This window comes from Phocoena phocoena, chromosome 9, assembly GCF_963924675.1.
Source record: "Phocoena phocoena chromosome 9, mPhoPho1.1, whole genome shotgun sequence".
In the NCBI taxonomy this organism is placed as follows: Eukaryota; Metazoa; Chordata; class Mammalia; order Artiodactyla; family Phocoenidae; genus Phocoena; species Phocoena phocoena.
The window spans coordinates 36,641,632-36,657,194 of record NC_089227.1 but is presented as its reverse complement, the minus strand read 5'-3'; the positions used below and the strand labels follow the sequence as shown (position 1 = coordinate 36,657,194).

At 34.4% G+C, this 15,563-nt stretch overlaps 1 protein-coding gene across 1 annotated transcript; it reads right to left on the bottom strand.

The window, feature by feature from the left end:
* Positions 1–369: 369 nt before the first annotated feature.
* On the bottom strand, positions 370–12,794 carry AGR3 (anterior gradient 3, protein disulphide isomerase family member). Its single transcript, XM_065884248.1, has 7 exons — positions 12,686–12,794; positions 8,620–8,683; positions 2,625–2,677; positions 2,009–2,085; positions 1,702–1,765; positions 1,174–1,257; positions 370–419 (listed from the first exon to the last, which is right to left on the bottom strand). Exons 1-7 carry the CDS (start codon positions 12,792–12,794, stop codon positions 370–372), a joined length of 501 nt encoding a protein of 166 aa, XP_065740320.1.
* Positions 12,795–15,563: the final 2,769 nt, after the last annotated feature.

The window sequence follows — 15,563 nt, the reverse complement described above, 5'->3', positions numbered from 1 at the left end:
ATTTATGACCTAAACTTGCAGGTTCGATATAATAGAGGGATCAGAATTAAGATTAGCTTACTTGGTGGAATGGATGATAGATGAGGAAATAGAAACAAGCAGTGTAGACACCTCTTATTTAGGTCTTTCTGTCTCCACTATAACTATCAGCAAGCTTTCTTTGCTACTGATGCAGGCAGAAATCAAACCACAATATTGTCATGCTCTGGTTTTGATATTTATTGAAATATCATTTTACCTTCCTAAGAATACTCAAACACATTAAAAGTCTAAATGATAATGTTACAAAATTCATTTACCCGCCCATTAGTATTAGTCAATTAGCCAGAAGTTTTTCTTCGTGACATTTGACCTCTTAGAGGTAATACATTATAACTCGGATTGAATAAGTTTTAATGCTTTCTTCATGTTTTCTATCACTGTAATAGAAGTAAATATACATTATTCTATTAGTAAATGAGAGTACCAAATTTTTAAATTAACCCCTGAATCTAAAATTGGCCCATTAAAATTAACAGCTATAAAGATTTGGGGATTTATCTGCAACCTTAAAGAATATTATGCTAAAAGTGTACATGTAAATTTAAGGATTAGACCATTCAGAGCTGGTTAATTAACTTAATGTTAAAAAATTTTATCAAAGGGATTTTGAGGGAGTATCTATTTTGTTAACTGATTATTTTGTAGCAGTATTGCTGGATATGACGGGCATAGCTGTCTTATTGAACATAGTTGATAGTGAATGTTGCAGAAATGAAAGTCCCAAGTCAGACTGTACTTCCTTGCTTATAGGCATTAAAGGAAGAGAAAAGATTTAATTATGATCACTTTGAGGAAATCACATATAATCTTTCATACCAGAAGAATGGACTGGCTTTCTTAAGGTTTAATTTTCATGTGTACTCTATTCTTTTTGGTGGTGTTAACATTTAGTGATCATAAGAACTATTAGAGATCCCTGTTGAAGAAAGAGATTCTGAGGTGCCCCAGAAATTCTGATTTTGATGGGAGCTAAGAGTTTGCATATTAACCACTATCTCCACTACCAGCCCCAGGGACTGTGATGTGTGGGTAGCACTGTTTGTGGGGAAGCACCCATGTAGGGTATCATTGACCCTTCTAACAGTTAAGTGTTGCTAGTATCACTGTTTAAGATAATTTGTGAATACTTACATAGTGGTAAATCCTGAGGTTCATATGTATATAATCTGTTTGAGTATCTTCCAGTTATATCAGCTCTGACTGTTAAAGAAGGATCTGCCAAGAAAAAATAAGTACCTTACATATTATTTAAAATATTCTGAAAATCATTCTTGCCTCTTACTCTAAAACAAACGTTAAGCAAATTTATAAGCAAATCAGTTTTCATACATGTGAATTCATTGTGAGTTAATCTGAATTCTCATTTTAGTGTGTCACAGGTCTCTGTCAACATATAATAGTTTAGAGAACAATACTGAAACTACATTGGGATATTGATTTCATAGCATCAGTTAATTTAAAACATTAAAATTTAATATTTATAAGTTACAAGTTATAGATATAATGAGTTTGATTGTTGACCTAACAAGAACTGTTATTGACTGGGTTACTAATGACTTCCCTTTAAAAGGAATAGTATTTGAACTAGCATTTAAAAGTAAATAAAAGCAAGAAGGCTACTGATTTTCTAAATCTGATGGAAAGAGATTGTACAATTACCCACAAACATGATTCTAGGCACGTATTGTCCATCAGGTGATAAATTCTTATCAGTGGTTTCATGCTAGGAAAAAGATGAAAAAAAAGAATGTTGTTGGATTGGATTGTTTTTAACAGTTGATTTAAAAATATTTTATGTAAACAAGCCTTTCAGTAAGTTATATATTTTGGCCTCTTACAATTCTATATAACATTCTATATCCACTAATACTTTATAGCTCTTTTTGTCTTCAAACAAAGACAAAAAAAGAGATTCAGCTTTTCCACTGAATTGAGATATTAAGAAAACATTGTAGAGGTCAGGTACCATGAGATTCAGCATGATGAAATTATTCTGAGCCATTTCTTGTATTTCTTTATTTTGGGCAAACACTTTTTTTAGTGCTGTGGGAGAAAACATAATGTCAATTAGTTTCAAGGATCAAGACGCCTTCAATATAATGTAGCAAAATTAAGCTAGTATTTTGCATTTGTTTGCGTCTGTAACTTGGATGTAAATAGTTCATTGGCCCATTGCCACTTCATCTCTAACTGGAAATCAATGAGGGACAGAGTCTATCCAAGAAGACATCAAGAGAGAATCACATTGATGAAATCACCAGTTTTACAATGTCATGTAATTCATTGACTCATTGGTTAAAACAGCATCTTCTTTCAGCCATTTTTCCTACCTTTTTGGGGGGGGGGACAGGGGAGGAAGAAGGATATAAAATTCTAAAGGACATGTAATATGAATATATTCAATAGATTACTAACAATCATTGTAGTCTTTAAGCACCTTAGTAAAATGGTGGTACTCTAGCAGTTGTCCTTTTTTTTTTTTTTTTTGGAATAGAGTTTCCTGAGTGCCTTAACAATTTGTAACCAGGTCACTTTCCTACTTCATATTGGAGATACAATAAGATCTCAGGAGCAAAAATTACCTTGGCAGTATTGACAGTCCTCCAAGTGATGAATAACCATCAGTGGCTTGTTACTAAACAGAGAGAGTGTGGAATTGAGCCAAGTGATTAATTTGAGTTAAAATGTACAGTGAAATTAGATTTAAGATTCTCATACTTTCTATGAGACATAAAGTAAACATCTCAGCCTGACAAATCACAGCGCTGTAGTCTGTAGTCCTCTTAGTCATAACATGGCCTCAGCACTGAAGCATCAGCGTCACCAGAAATGTAGCTCATTAGAAATGTAAATTCTCAGGCTCCCTCTTGGGCCCACTCGGTCAGCATCTGTGGGGGTGAGGTCCAGGAATCCTTAGCTTAACAAGCTTACCAGGTCGTTCTTATGTATACTGTAGTACAGTTAGAAAAATAAAAGTCAATTCTGTCTCCATAGATGAAAAGATATTATGAGCAAGGTAGTATTCATTTCCAATGGACATCTGGTATAAAATTTTGGAATTGTCGAAGTTTTTACTTAGGTTTTTTGTTTGTTTTTCAAAAAGTCTATTAATATTTGACCATTTTCACAACCTTTTATTCTTGTCACAACTTACAATTACCAACAGTCTCAGGGAGAGTTCCCTTCCTATATATTTTTCAGTGTCATTTTGATTTTAACTCTCTGAAGAAAAGTTTTGGTGGTAGCTCACTGACTACCCTGCTGTTTAGAATATGAGAAAAATTAGAATGTTAACTACAGTGAAGGACAAAATAATTATGATTCGGGTATATAAGATGTTTTTAAAAATGTTTCTTTAACTTTGCAAGGATGCTAGGTACAAAAAGAGATAGACGAGTGTATATGTATCAAGCATAAATCTTTTTAAAAACAACAGACGTAATCATGTGAAATACTTGTTACTGAATAATCCTGTTTTTTCAAACTTTAGTCTCAAAAGTGTTAAGTAACACACTTTGAAGTGCAAATAATTTCATTTAATCCTCAAACTTAGAATGTAAGTTAATTTTAGGTAAGAATAAATCCTACAACTTATCTCTTAAAATTTATAACATAGAAAGCTAACATTTGCCAACAACTTCACATTTACTGGTGAAAGAGCAGATTGGATATCCAATGAATGAAATATTATTACCTCTTTTTAATTAGTAGAAAACTGAGCCTAAGAATATTCATTGACATTTCTTTAGAGACACATACAGAACTTAGACCTCCTAAGCACCAAGTAGTAATTCTTTTACTAGATAACTTTTTCTCTGATTGCACTTAGGTAGATAGAGGTGTCCTGTGATGCAGAACAATTCAGGGGCATGAGTCATTCTGATTTCCTGAACTGCCACCCTTTCTTCCCAGCAAAACAGCTGGAAATAAGGATAGCTCTGTGTAAGGAAACACATTGATGTAACTCTTGGAAAACTAATTTCTCCATCAGATTTCTGGCCCACTGGAGTCCAAGGAAAAATGTATCAAGACCACAGAATACTCAGTCTTAATAGTTCAGCTTTGAATGGGTTGTTCAGACAGTCAAACCAAGACAGTAATCCGTTTTAGGAAAAGCTTCTGTTTCTGGCAGACACTGAATTAGGAACACCTGAAAAAGGGCTCAGAAACTTTTAAAGCAAAGAGGCAGATGGTAAGTATTTGAGGTTTTGCAGCCCATGTGGTCTTGTTCACAACCGCTCACCTCTGCTGTTATTGCACGAAAGCAGCCGTGGACAATATGCAACAAGGTGAGAGTGGCCGTGTTATAGTAAAACTTAATTTATAACACTGGAATTTGAATTTCAAGTAACTTCTATGTTTCACAAGATATTATTCTTCTTTTGATTAAAAACATTCTTTTAATGTAAAAATCATCCTTAGTTCACAGACCAAATTATCAATAAAACAGGTGGTCCCTAGTCTTACGGTTACCAGGGGTGAAGGGTAGGGGGAGAGATAGACTGGGAGTTTGGGATTGACATGTACACACTACTATAGATAACCAACAAGGACCTGCTGTATAGCACAGGGAACTCGGCTCAATATTCTGTAATAACCTAAATAGGAAAAGAATTTTAAAAAGAATAAAAAAAATAAAGCATTTTAAATTGGGGAAAAAAAATCTTATGAACTAGCACATCAGATTATGAGAAACTTGAGTGAGAGAAAGAGTAAAAATTTTGGGGAGCTGTACTTCTGAGATGCTCTAAAACCAGAGCCTTCCAAGCCTAGCTGCTTATCAGCATCATTTGGTGAATTATCTTTTAAAATTCTACATGTTTTTCATTGAAAATAAGTTATAAATTCAGATGGTTTAAAATTCAAAAGTTAAAAAAGTAAAAATCCTTTCCCTCATCCTGCCTTCAAGAAGTAAGCAGTGTTACCATTTTCTAAGTTTGCTTCCAGGGTTCTTCAGGTCATACAACAAAATACACATGTGCATATGCATATGCTTGTGTATATACTTATGTAAATGTATATGATTATGAATTGTGCATGTTCATATGCATGTCCATATGTATATATATTCTTTCTTTTTTAAAAATACAAATACTAGCACGCTATACACATGTATCTGCATTTGGCTTTTTTAGCATAATCGTATATCTTGGATGTTATTCCCTTTTGCTTTTGTATAATATTCCATTATATGGATCATCTTTACTTTATTAGTCTCCTCAAAACAGATATTTAAATTCTTTTCAATCTTTTATGTTTAGATTGTTTTCAGACATTTAAAAAGATGCTTTGGTGAACATGATGTTACTTACATATAATTTTCCGCATGGGTGGGTATATTTGTAAATAAATTTCCAGAAGTGGAGTTTCTGCGTCAGAGTATGTGCATTTATAATTTTGATGCACTGTATATACTTTCCTTAGAAGCTGTACCAATTTATGTTCTCTCTGATAATGTGAGAACTAAGTATTTACTCTCACTAAAACTGGTTATTGAGCTTCTAATTCTTTTATCCAGTAGGTGAAAGAGGGAAGTTAATGTGGTTTTACTATCTTATAAAAAATAGTCACCATATGATCCAGCAATTCTACTTCTGGGTATATACCCAAAGAAAATGAAATCACTATTTCACTATCTCAAAGGGATATCTGCATCCCCATGTTCATTGCAGCATTATTTACAATAGCCAGGACATGGAAGCAACCTAAGTGACTCTCAGTACATTTGTGACAACGTGAATGAACCTTGAGCATATTATGTTAAGTAAAATAAGTCAGAGACAAATACTATATGATCTCACTTATATGTAGAATCTGGAATTTAAAAAAAAGTAAAAACCAAACTCATAGAAACAGAGAGTAGATTGGTGGTTTCCCGGGGTTGGGGATTGGGAGGTGGGGAAAATGGGTAAAGGTGCTCAAAGGGTACACACTTCCAGTTATAAGATGAGTGAGTCCTGGGAATGTAGTGATGACCAGAGTTAACAATACTGTATGGTATACTTGAAAGCTGATAAGAAAATACATCTTAAAAATTCTCAACACACACACACACACACACACACACACACACACACACACGTTAACTATGTGAGGTGATAATTAACCTTATTGTGGTCATCATTGTGCAATATATACATACATCAAATCATCACATTCTACACCTTAAATCTGCACAATGTTTATGTAAATTATATCTCAATAAAGCTGTAAAAAATCTTACTCATATGTTTAGGTTACTAATTTTTTTATTCTGTGTACTATCTTTCCTATCTTATGTTCATTTTTTCAAGGTCATTGCCTTGACCTTTTTCTATTAATTTATATGAGTACTTTGTATATTGGAGAAATTCACTCTTATAATATGAGCTATAGTTTTCTGTTAGTTTTGTATTTTTTGCCTTTTTCGTTTGCTTATGATAAATTTCTGGTTTGCAGAAATTTGCATAATCAAAAATATTAGTCATTTATTTTAGGATTTTTCTTCTTTTTTTTTTCCTTTGGCCATACTCAACTCTAAAGGAGGACTAAGGTGAGGCAAGAGTAGCATCTAGGGCACAAAAATGAAGTGCTTTGTTTTTGCGTCCTAGACATCCCTCATGCCTCACCCTAATTGTACCCTACTCCAAGAATTTAAAGGAATAACAGTTTTGTAATAGTGTCTTCTAGTACCTTAATGGTTTCATCCTTATAATTAATCTTTATAGTTTATTTTGATGTAAAATGTGAGGTATAGATACAAATTTTTTTATTTTTCACAAATGGCTATCAAATTCTAACAATTATTTTACATACTCTATCTCTCCTACTCCTGATTCAAAATGCCACTTAATCATGTAAACAATTTCTGTAGTATCCAGTTTTCTGTTCTCTCCATTCTATTCAATTCATTTACCGGTAACATACTGTGTTATTAAAATGTTTCATATTGATTAAGGGCTAGTCCCCACTGATTTCTTCTCAGAATGTTCCTAACTATTTAAGTCTGTCTATGTTTCCGTTTCAATTTTAAAATCACTTAAAAACTTGTACTAATATATTGTGATTGTCTTAACAAATTTTTTAGCTATAGAGAGGATTGACATTTTTACGATATTGAATCTTCCTCTCCAAAAACATGATATCCCTTCACATAGGTTTGTAATTTCTTTCCTCACTAGTACATTTAGTTCATACAGATTTTGTACATTTTCTGTCAAGTTTATCCTGGGATATTTCATCTTTTTTATTGCTATTTTATATAAGGTATTTTATAACTGCCTTTAACTATTTTGATTATATATATATATATATATATATATAAATGCTGTCGATTTCTAGGTATTAATTTAGTCTCATCTAATTTAACTGAATCTTCGTAGTTCTTTGGGCTGATTCTCAAGTTTTTCACAAACACAGTCATCAGCTGCAAATGAGGATTCTTTCACTCTCTCCTCTGTAAGTTTTTCTCATCTAATTGCATTGGTTAGTATCTCCAGAACAACGTTAGTAATTGTGGTGATTAAAGAATCCATCAGTGGGATACTTTAATTGTTTTTCCTCAGTAAGCATGATGTTGACTTTTTTGCTGGGATGGATAAGTTTTTTAACTTGAAATATGGATTTGGCATTGTGTTAAATGCTTTTTTTTTTAGCATTTGTGGAGATAGGAGATACTTGTATGATTTGTGTCCTTAAAATATTAAATTATTTTAATTAATAGATTTCTTAATCTTGAATCTTTTGGCTTTCCCAGACTGAGTCTCACTTTATCAGGGTATATTCTTTAGTGTGCTGCTGTCTGCTCTTTGCTAATATGTTGTTTGTTTTTTACATTTCTATTTGGAAATAAGATTATTCTGTAGACTTTTTTTTTTTTTTTGTAATATTTGTCTGGTGTTGAGAGTGTTTTAGCCAATTCTTATTTGGAATCTTTTCTTTTTCTTCAAAGAGTTGAATTGAACATTCTTTAGATATTTGATAAATTCTTGGGGTGCTTTTAAAAGTACAAGTTTCTCACCTCCATCCCCAAAGATTTAGTAGATCTTTAGTAAATCACGTCACTCTTGGTCACTGAGTGCCTGGGACATGGAAGTGGATACTCAGTAAGTAGTTGACCCTGAATATGGATTTTTAAAAAAGCTCTCTGAGTTCTTCTGATGATCAGACAGCCTTGAGAAGTGCTGCTATAAGTCAGGTTCCTGTTTAAGCTTGTATAATGCCCAGTGAGTGATGCTGTTTTGTTTATACAATTTATATTCAAAGTTTGCTTCGTGGATGTTAACTAGACTTATTGTGGTAATCATTTTGCATATATACAAATATCCAATCATTAAGTTGTATATCTGAAACTAATATAATGTTAAGTCAATTATTCCTCAGATAAAAAAGCTTGCTTGGATAATTAAGAAATTAATAGAGAAGTGTCTAGAGCTGTTGTTTATAAAAAAAATTCTAATAGCAACTCTTAGTCCAAACAGCATACAATATCAGAGCAAATTCTTATTGTATCCTCTGAAAAGCTAACATGCTAGTGTTTGGCTCTCCTGTGAGGAGGTATCTGTATCATCTGTCAAAGTTAACTGAGAGGTGTTTTACCTTTTTTGAATATGAAAGAGACCTTCCTCATAAGTCTGCATCCAAGTGATGTCATCTCCCCATCCTAAACAGAAGAGAGAAATCAATGTGTTAACTCAGGACTACCAAAGAGTTCTGAATTGGGGGTGTGATAAGCAGGTATCTATCTACAGATATTTAAGCTACCAAGCAGCTGTCTGACATAAGGTATGGAGGATACATAATTATAACTAGATACAAAGAGGTTGTGTCCTTTCAGGTGCTATTACTGAGGTTTTGTGTCTATGTTTTAAATCTTAAGGCCCATGGCCTTGAACCCAGTAAGTGTTCAGTAGATGCTATTATGATTAGTGGTGACTGAAAGGACATCTCTGGACCATGCAAGAGCGCTCACTTTCAGAACGTACAGGAGGAAATAACAGTTAATCTTTGCATACTTTGTAAATCTATCGGGAATACTTTGGGCTATACTGAACAGCGTCCTTGAATCTTGAGTGTCAAGAGATGTTGACTCCTTCGAAGTCATAACACATCATTGAAAAAAAGGAATTTCAAATTTTGCTTTGAGTTTTAACAGGGAAAACAATTCTGGCATGGGAATTCATGGTTGAGAGACTCAATAAAACCTTTGTTTTGGAAGCATCCAAAAGAGTGGAGGAGAGGGAAACAGAACACAACGAGTAGAGAGAGAACCCACTAGCTTTTTTTTTAAAGAATCAATTTTATTTATTTATTTATTTATTTATTTAGGTTGCATCGGGTCTTCGTTGCTGCACATGGGTTTTCTGTAGTTGTGGCGAGTGGGGGCTACTCTTCGTTGCGGTGTCCAGGGTTCTCCTTATGGTGGCCTGTCCTGTTGCGGAGCACAGGCTCCAGGCACACGGGCTTCAGTAGTTGAGGCGCACAGGCTCAGTAGTTGTGGCTCACGGGCTTAGTTGCTCTGCAGCATGTGGGATCCTCCCGGACCAGGGATCGAACCCGTGTCTCCTGCATTGGCAGGCGGATTCTTAACCACTGCGCCACTAGGGAAGTGGTATCTAGCCTTTAAAGAAATGATGTGAGTAGTTGGGAATGTGTATTAGAGATTGAAGAATAAGACCATTGAAGAGAAGAATGCACAAAACATCCAGAAATATTTCAAAGTATTTTCAGGAAATGTCTCAGTCTATGGATGAAAAAGGTTGAATTAATTTGAAAATAGAAATAGTTTCAGGCTATTTTGGACCCAGATTTTTTCATAAGTTTCATATGTTGTCAGACTGGAGTTCCTGGTTTTGAGACCATGGCTTAAAGATGTCCAGGACTTATGAAGCAGAATTATGAAGCAGGATAAATATGATCCCATGATTTCTGCCTGCTGGGTTTTGTTTTTTAATAACAACTTTATTCAAATACAATTCATATTCCAATACAGTTCATCCATTGAAAGTATATACATTCTTTTAATATATTTACATAGTGTGCAATCATCACCAAAATCAATTTTGGAAGATTTTCATCACTTCAGAAAGAAACCCTGTACCCTTTAGTTATCACCACGCAATTCTTTCATCTCCTACAACCCTAAGAAATGGCTAATCTACTTTGTCTCTATAGATTATCTTATTCCAGACATTTCATATTAGTGGAATCATATAAGATGCGATGTATCTTATGACTGGATGCTTTCACTTAATACAATGTTTTTAAGGTTCATCCATGTTGCGGCATGTATTAGGACTTCATTCTTGGGCTAAATATTATTCCATTTTATGGATATACCGCATTTTGTTTATCCATTTATCAGTTGATGGACATTTAGGTTGTTTCTAGTTTTTGGATTTTATGAATAATACTGCTATGAACATTTGAGTGCAAACTTCAGTGTGAAGATATGTTTTCATTTTTCTTGGGTATAATCCTTAGAAGTGGAATTGCTGGATCAAATGGTAACTATAACTTTAACTTTCTGACAGTTTTTCCAAGTGAGTGCATTATTTTACACTCTTACCAGAAGTGTTGTTGGTTTGTTTTTGCCTGACCTTAGAATCCTAACATTGGAAGACATCTTACATTAGCTTAGTACCCCAACCTTAGCAGGAATACTTCCTATCTGTAATAACCCTGAGAGACTTTCTTTACAACTTTGCTCAAACACATGTAGTAAGCTTATGCCACGTTTTGCATTAGATAAAAGTTATTTTGGTAACAGCCAGTGAGACTGTGTTCCTACTTAATTTCCCTATTCTGTTGCAAATATAATTCAATGCCAGAATGTCAGCAGTGGGAAGAATTACTGTTCTCTGCTACTGTTTAACTTAGTTCCACAAATATTGAAGGAACATCTGCTATATGCCTTGCTCCACTTAGCACTGGGTGTATGCAGGTAAGACAATACAGTCTCATTGTTCTCTGTTCATTATCATGATTCCTAATTCCTAATCCATTACTGGCTATGCTTACTTATCTTCTGAGATTTTATTCATTCTCCAGTATGTATTTATTGAGTACTTACTGTATGCCAGGCACTGGACCAGGTGCTGGACGCTGAGCAGTTTTGGTTTAAAAGGAAGTTAAGATTTGGGGTTCACTTTTTTATTGAACCATTTCTTACTTTTTTCTAATTAATACTCCCTTTTCTCCCTAACACTGTGTCTGTTTAAGTGGGGCTGCTCTGCACTCTAAGAGGCTCCATATGCTACTTGGTACGCTGTAGTCAAATTTCCCTTTCACCCCTACCTTAAATCCTCATTCTCAGTTGTTTTCTATGTGCCAGTAGAAGATAAAGGCTTAACCAAATGCAAATCATTTCTGAATAATGGAGTTCCCAGCTGCTATCAGTCATCTACCCTATTGACATAGTTTAACTGAAATAACAGACTCATTACGTTGTTTAAAATTTATTGTATGTATTGAGTATATTTTTCATAAAATTCACCAGTTTTAATGGACATTTGGAAGTGAATACACAGAATATTGGTACCTTAATTATAGTTACAGCATGCTGCTTAACTCAGCCCTCGAGGGTCTTTAAGGGCAGTGAGTTTGATCTTTGGCACTTTAAGGCTACTGAGTTCATTGTTTTATAACTGTTGTATGTATATATGGAGGTACATGATAAATTACACTTAGGAAAATATTTCCCTCTTTTATTTATTTTGCAAAAACCAATTTTTTTAGACTTATAGTTTCTGTGATTTTAAACTGAAGTAGAATTAATTATCTTGGCTGAACACTGACAGGCAATTGGCTGGTACCCAATACATCTGTTAAGGAATGAATTAACTTGGAAAGAAAGTCAGTATTTTAAAATTTGAAATTATGCTATAGTTGATCTCCATTTGTTTGCTCCAGTCACATTACCATTCCAAGTACCAGTCAAGTGTTTTTTGGTTTGTGTTACTAATTTAGAATTAGCTATTTGGAGACAAATGATTTTCTTTCCATTTCTGGTAGCTGGAAATGTAGGAATCAATTCTGAGAATTTTCTTTATGAATTATTTCTTTGCAGGTGAAGATATAATTGTTTCTCAGGCCAAAGTAAAACAGTTGGTACAAAATAGAAATGTTTTCAATGTAGCCAATGACAAATCTAGATTATGTCCTCTAAAAATACTGCAGCTGTTTTCTGGAGTCAGCATAGCCAACACTTGGTTAACCAAAATTCTTGGAGGATGGAGATAAAGTATAATTTTCTGGGGACCCCAGTGTAAAATCATTCCAAATTATTTTCTTGCCTGAATAAAGAGAGGACAGGGCACTGGAACAGATTTTGAGGGAATCCTGATTGCATTTAGGATGTCAATATAACGTATCAATCAATAGCATTTTGCGGGACTCTGGTTACCAAAGTTATAGGCAATGAAACCAGTTCTCCACTATTTCTATAGAAGATGCAGCAAATTGTGGTTTTTCATTTCATGTGGCTCACTCTTTAAAATTAACTGATCCTCTCTGTTGTTGTTTTTTTTCTTCTATTTTAAAGTGATACACAACAAAAAATTTCAGTTAATTGAGTTGGCTTTATAACTAGACTACAGGCAAGAGATGATGAATTTTAAAACAATCCAAATGACTGAGTTCAGAAAATAAAATGAGATTCCAGTACCTCTTGAGAGTGTCTGAGGAGGTCTTTTTCCCTTTTTGATTGCCATGGCAAGGTTAGAAGAAACCGTGATGAGTAAGAGACAGACGACCAAAGCTGAGTGTAACATCATATCTTCTCAAGAATCCCTCCGAAGCAGCTGGATGGTAAAAAATAATTGTCAGAATTTGGTAGGTTACCTCAGGCTGTCATTAAGACATTTGTTAAGAGACCAAACCTATGCTGTCAGATTGCTCTGCTTGTGTGAATTGACATGGTACAACCACCTAGAACTTTCACATTTTATTTGTAAATTATTGTAAAAATACAGTCAACTCAGTAGATGTCCACTTGATGAAAAGCCACATTCCTGGCATCCTGGGAGCAGTACAATGAAGTTGAAAGAGCACTGGACCAGGGCACCCAAAGCCTACTTCTGTTGGTATTCTAGTGCTCACGGAACTGCAGTAAAACTCAAATAAGATGATATTGATTAAAGGCCTTGCAACTGCTAAGTGCAATGGAAAGGTGATGTTTGTCATGCATAAATATTCTTTGCCCTTTGATTCTTCTTGATCTGATAGGTTAAAATGACATTTTAACTCTGCCAAGACAGTAAGATTAGGCATGAACAAATACTGCTTAAATTAGAACTGAGGAAAAACAGAATATGGAGGTTCTTGTTCTTCAGTTCCTCTACAGTTGCTTATCTTTTTTATCCTTCCATCATTTACTCAGCCTTTTGCCCTTAAATTTACAACCCTGCCCTATTTAAAATTCATTCCTCTCATTTTAGTATCTTTATCTAGCCAGCAGTACATCCCTCTCCTGGATTGAAAATGGTTAGTTTGGTCCTATTTAAATTATTTTCTTTCCTAATCTGCAAGGGACCCACTTTTAAATTATTTTGTATTGAGAAACCCTGTTAAACAATAACCATGGTGCTGATAAGGATAGCAGTTTAAGTTCCTATAACTCATTAATACTGTGAAACATTTCAGCATGCCATCTTTTACCTTATGGGTGTCATCTTGTACCATAAAGACTGAAACAAAGAAAGGGTAGATTTCAGTAGGGGATAAAGACAGCTGACTCTGGAACACAAAGTCCAACGTGGGGAGGGCAGACTCTGTCAGAGTGAAAGTTGCAGAGGAAAAATTGAAGCAACCATATAGGGTAGGGTCTTAACTTGGGTCCAGTGAGCTTCTAGAAGGTCTATGATTGAGATCCTGGAGTCTCAAAAATCCCTGAATTGTCTGTAAAATTTTATGTGCCTTTGTTCTCTTTTCTGGGGAAGAGAGCCCCTAATTGCCTTAAGATTCTCTGAGGGATCTCTAGAAGTCAAGATTTAAGAAAAAGTTAATCTGAAGGAAGCATTAGGAAAAGTTCTTTATGAGAGAGACAGAGATTAGTAGGTAGAATCTGTATCAAAAGAGAGAAATGATAACTTCACCATCTTCTTATTTTAAAGCTGCCAAATTTAGAATGAATAGGAACTGAATTTTTTTTCAAATTTCAAGTTGCTATGTATTATTGTCAGATTGTTCTACTTAAAAATCAAAATATTTTTTTCTGTTTGACATTGATAAATTGTAAAATAGATAGTAAATATATTCTATGACAAAGCCAATCAATTTATATATTATTATCTTTGGATGAACAGTAATTTCCCTGGTAAACAGAACATGAATTAGTTATGATCCTATAGTATTAGATGCGTGGGTAAAGCTCCTTGGGGGACACAGATGAATACGACATGGTCATGGCCCTGGAGCAGCTCACATTGCCCTCCACAGGCAAATAACCACACATCTACAATTAGGTGTTAAAAACACGGATAGTTAGCATTTTCTGACACAGTATTTCACTTTTCAAAAGTAATTTAACGTAAGTCATTTACTTAAATATTATGTAAAAATTCGCTATAAAAGAAAACTGGGAGTGAGATTTTACGTTCTTTTTTAATATTCTTTTCCATTATGGTTTATCACAGCATGTTGAATATAGTTCCCTGTGCTATATAGTAAGATCTTGTTGCTTATCCATTCTATATATACTAGTTTGCATCTGCTAACCCCAAACTCCCACTCCATTCCTTTGTGCTCTTTCCTGGGGAAGAGGGCCCCTAAAGAATATTAAAAAAAAATGTATATATATGTATAACTGCATCACTTTGCTGTACAGCTGAAATTAACACAGCATTGTAAATCAACTATACTTCAATAAAAAAAATAACAGGGAGGAACAACTGTTACTTGCAGCATAATTTTTAAAGGATCACTTGGTGAATGTTAGTTTATTATAATATCATTAATACACATAAAGAATAAAAGTATGAAGGCAACAAAGGAAATCTAGTTCATTAAAAGAAGAAAAATATCATTTCATTGAACTTGCCCTCTGCTTTACTGAAGACCTCACTTTTGTACAGCGATAATTTGATCCTTTAAATATAACTGAGCTTGACCACTGATTAAGTAATCTGGAAATTTTGCTTGCTTACCTGAACTCGTCAGTGCTCTTGCTGGAAGTGTATTCTGGATATTTCTGGTTAAAAATGGGTGTGGATTTATAGACACACACAGGCGCACACACACCTGATCTACAGCCCCACCTGCATTGAAACAAGAGCACGGTCCACCTGCGAACTTAAAAAACAGCCTTGTCTGAAAAATCCGTGCTTCTTTCCAGTTCTCATGCTCTCACACTAAAAAAAAAAGTGTCCCTTTTCTTTCCCTAAATTAAGATTGAGTGTCCTCATAGAATGAGGCCAAATACCACCTTTGTGCTTTTTTCTCGTCTACCTTTTGCTTCCCAAGGTAATTTAATGTTTGGCTGGAGTTCAACACCCAGAAAAAAAAAAAAAAAGAAATGGTGGCGAGAGTGGGGAAGGAACGGGTAT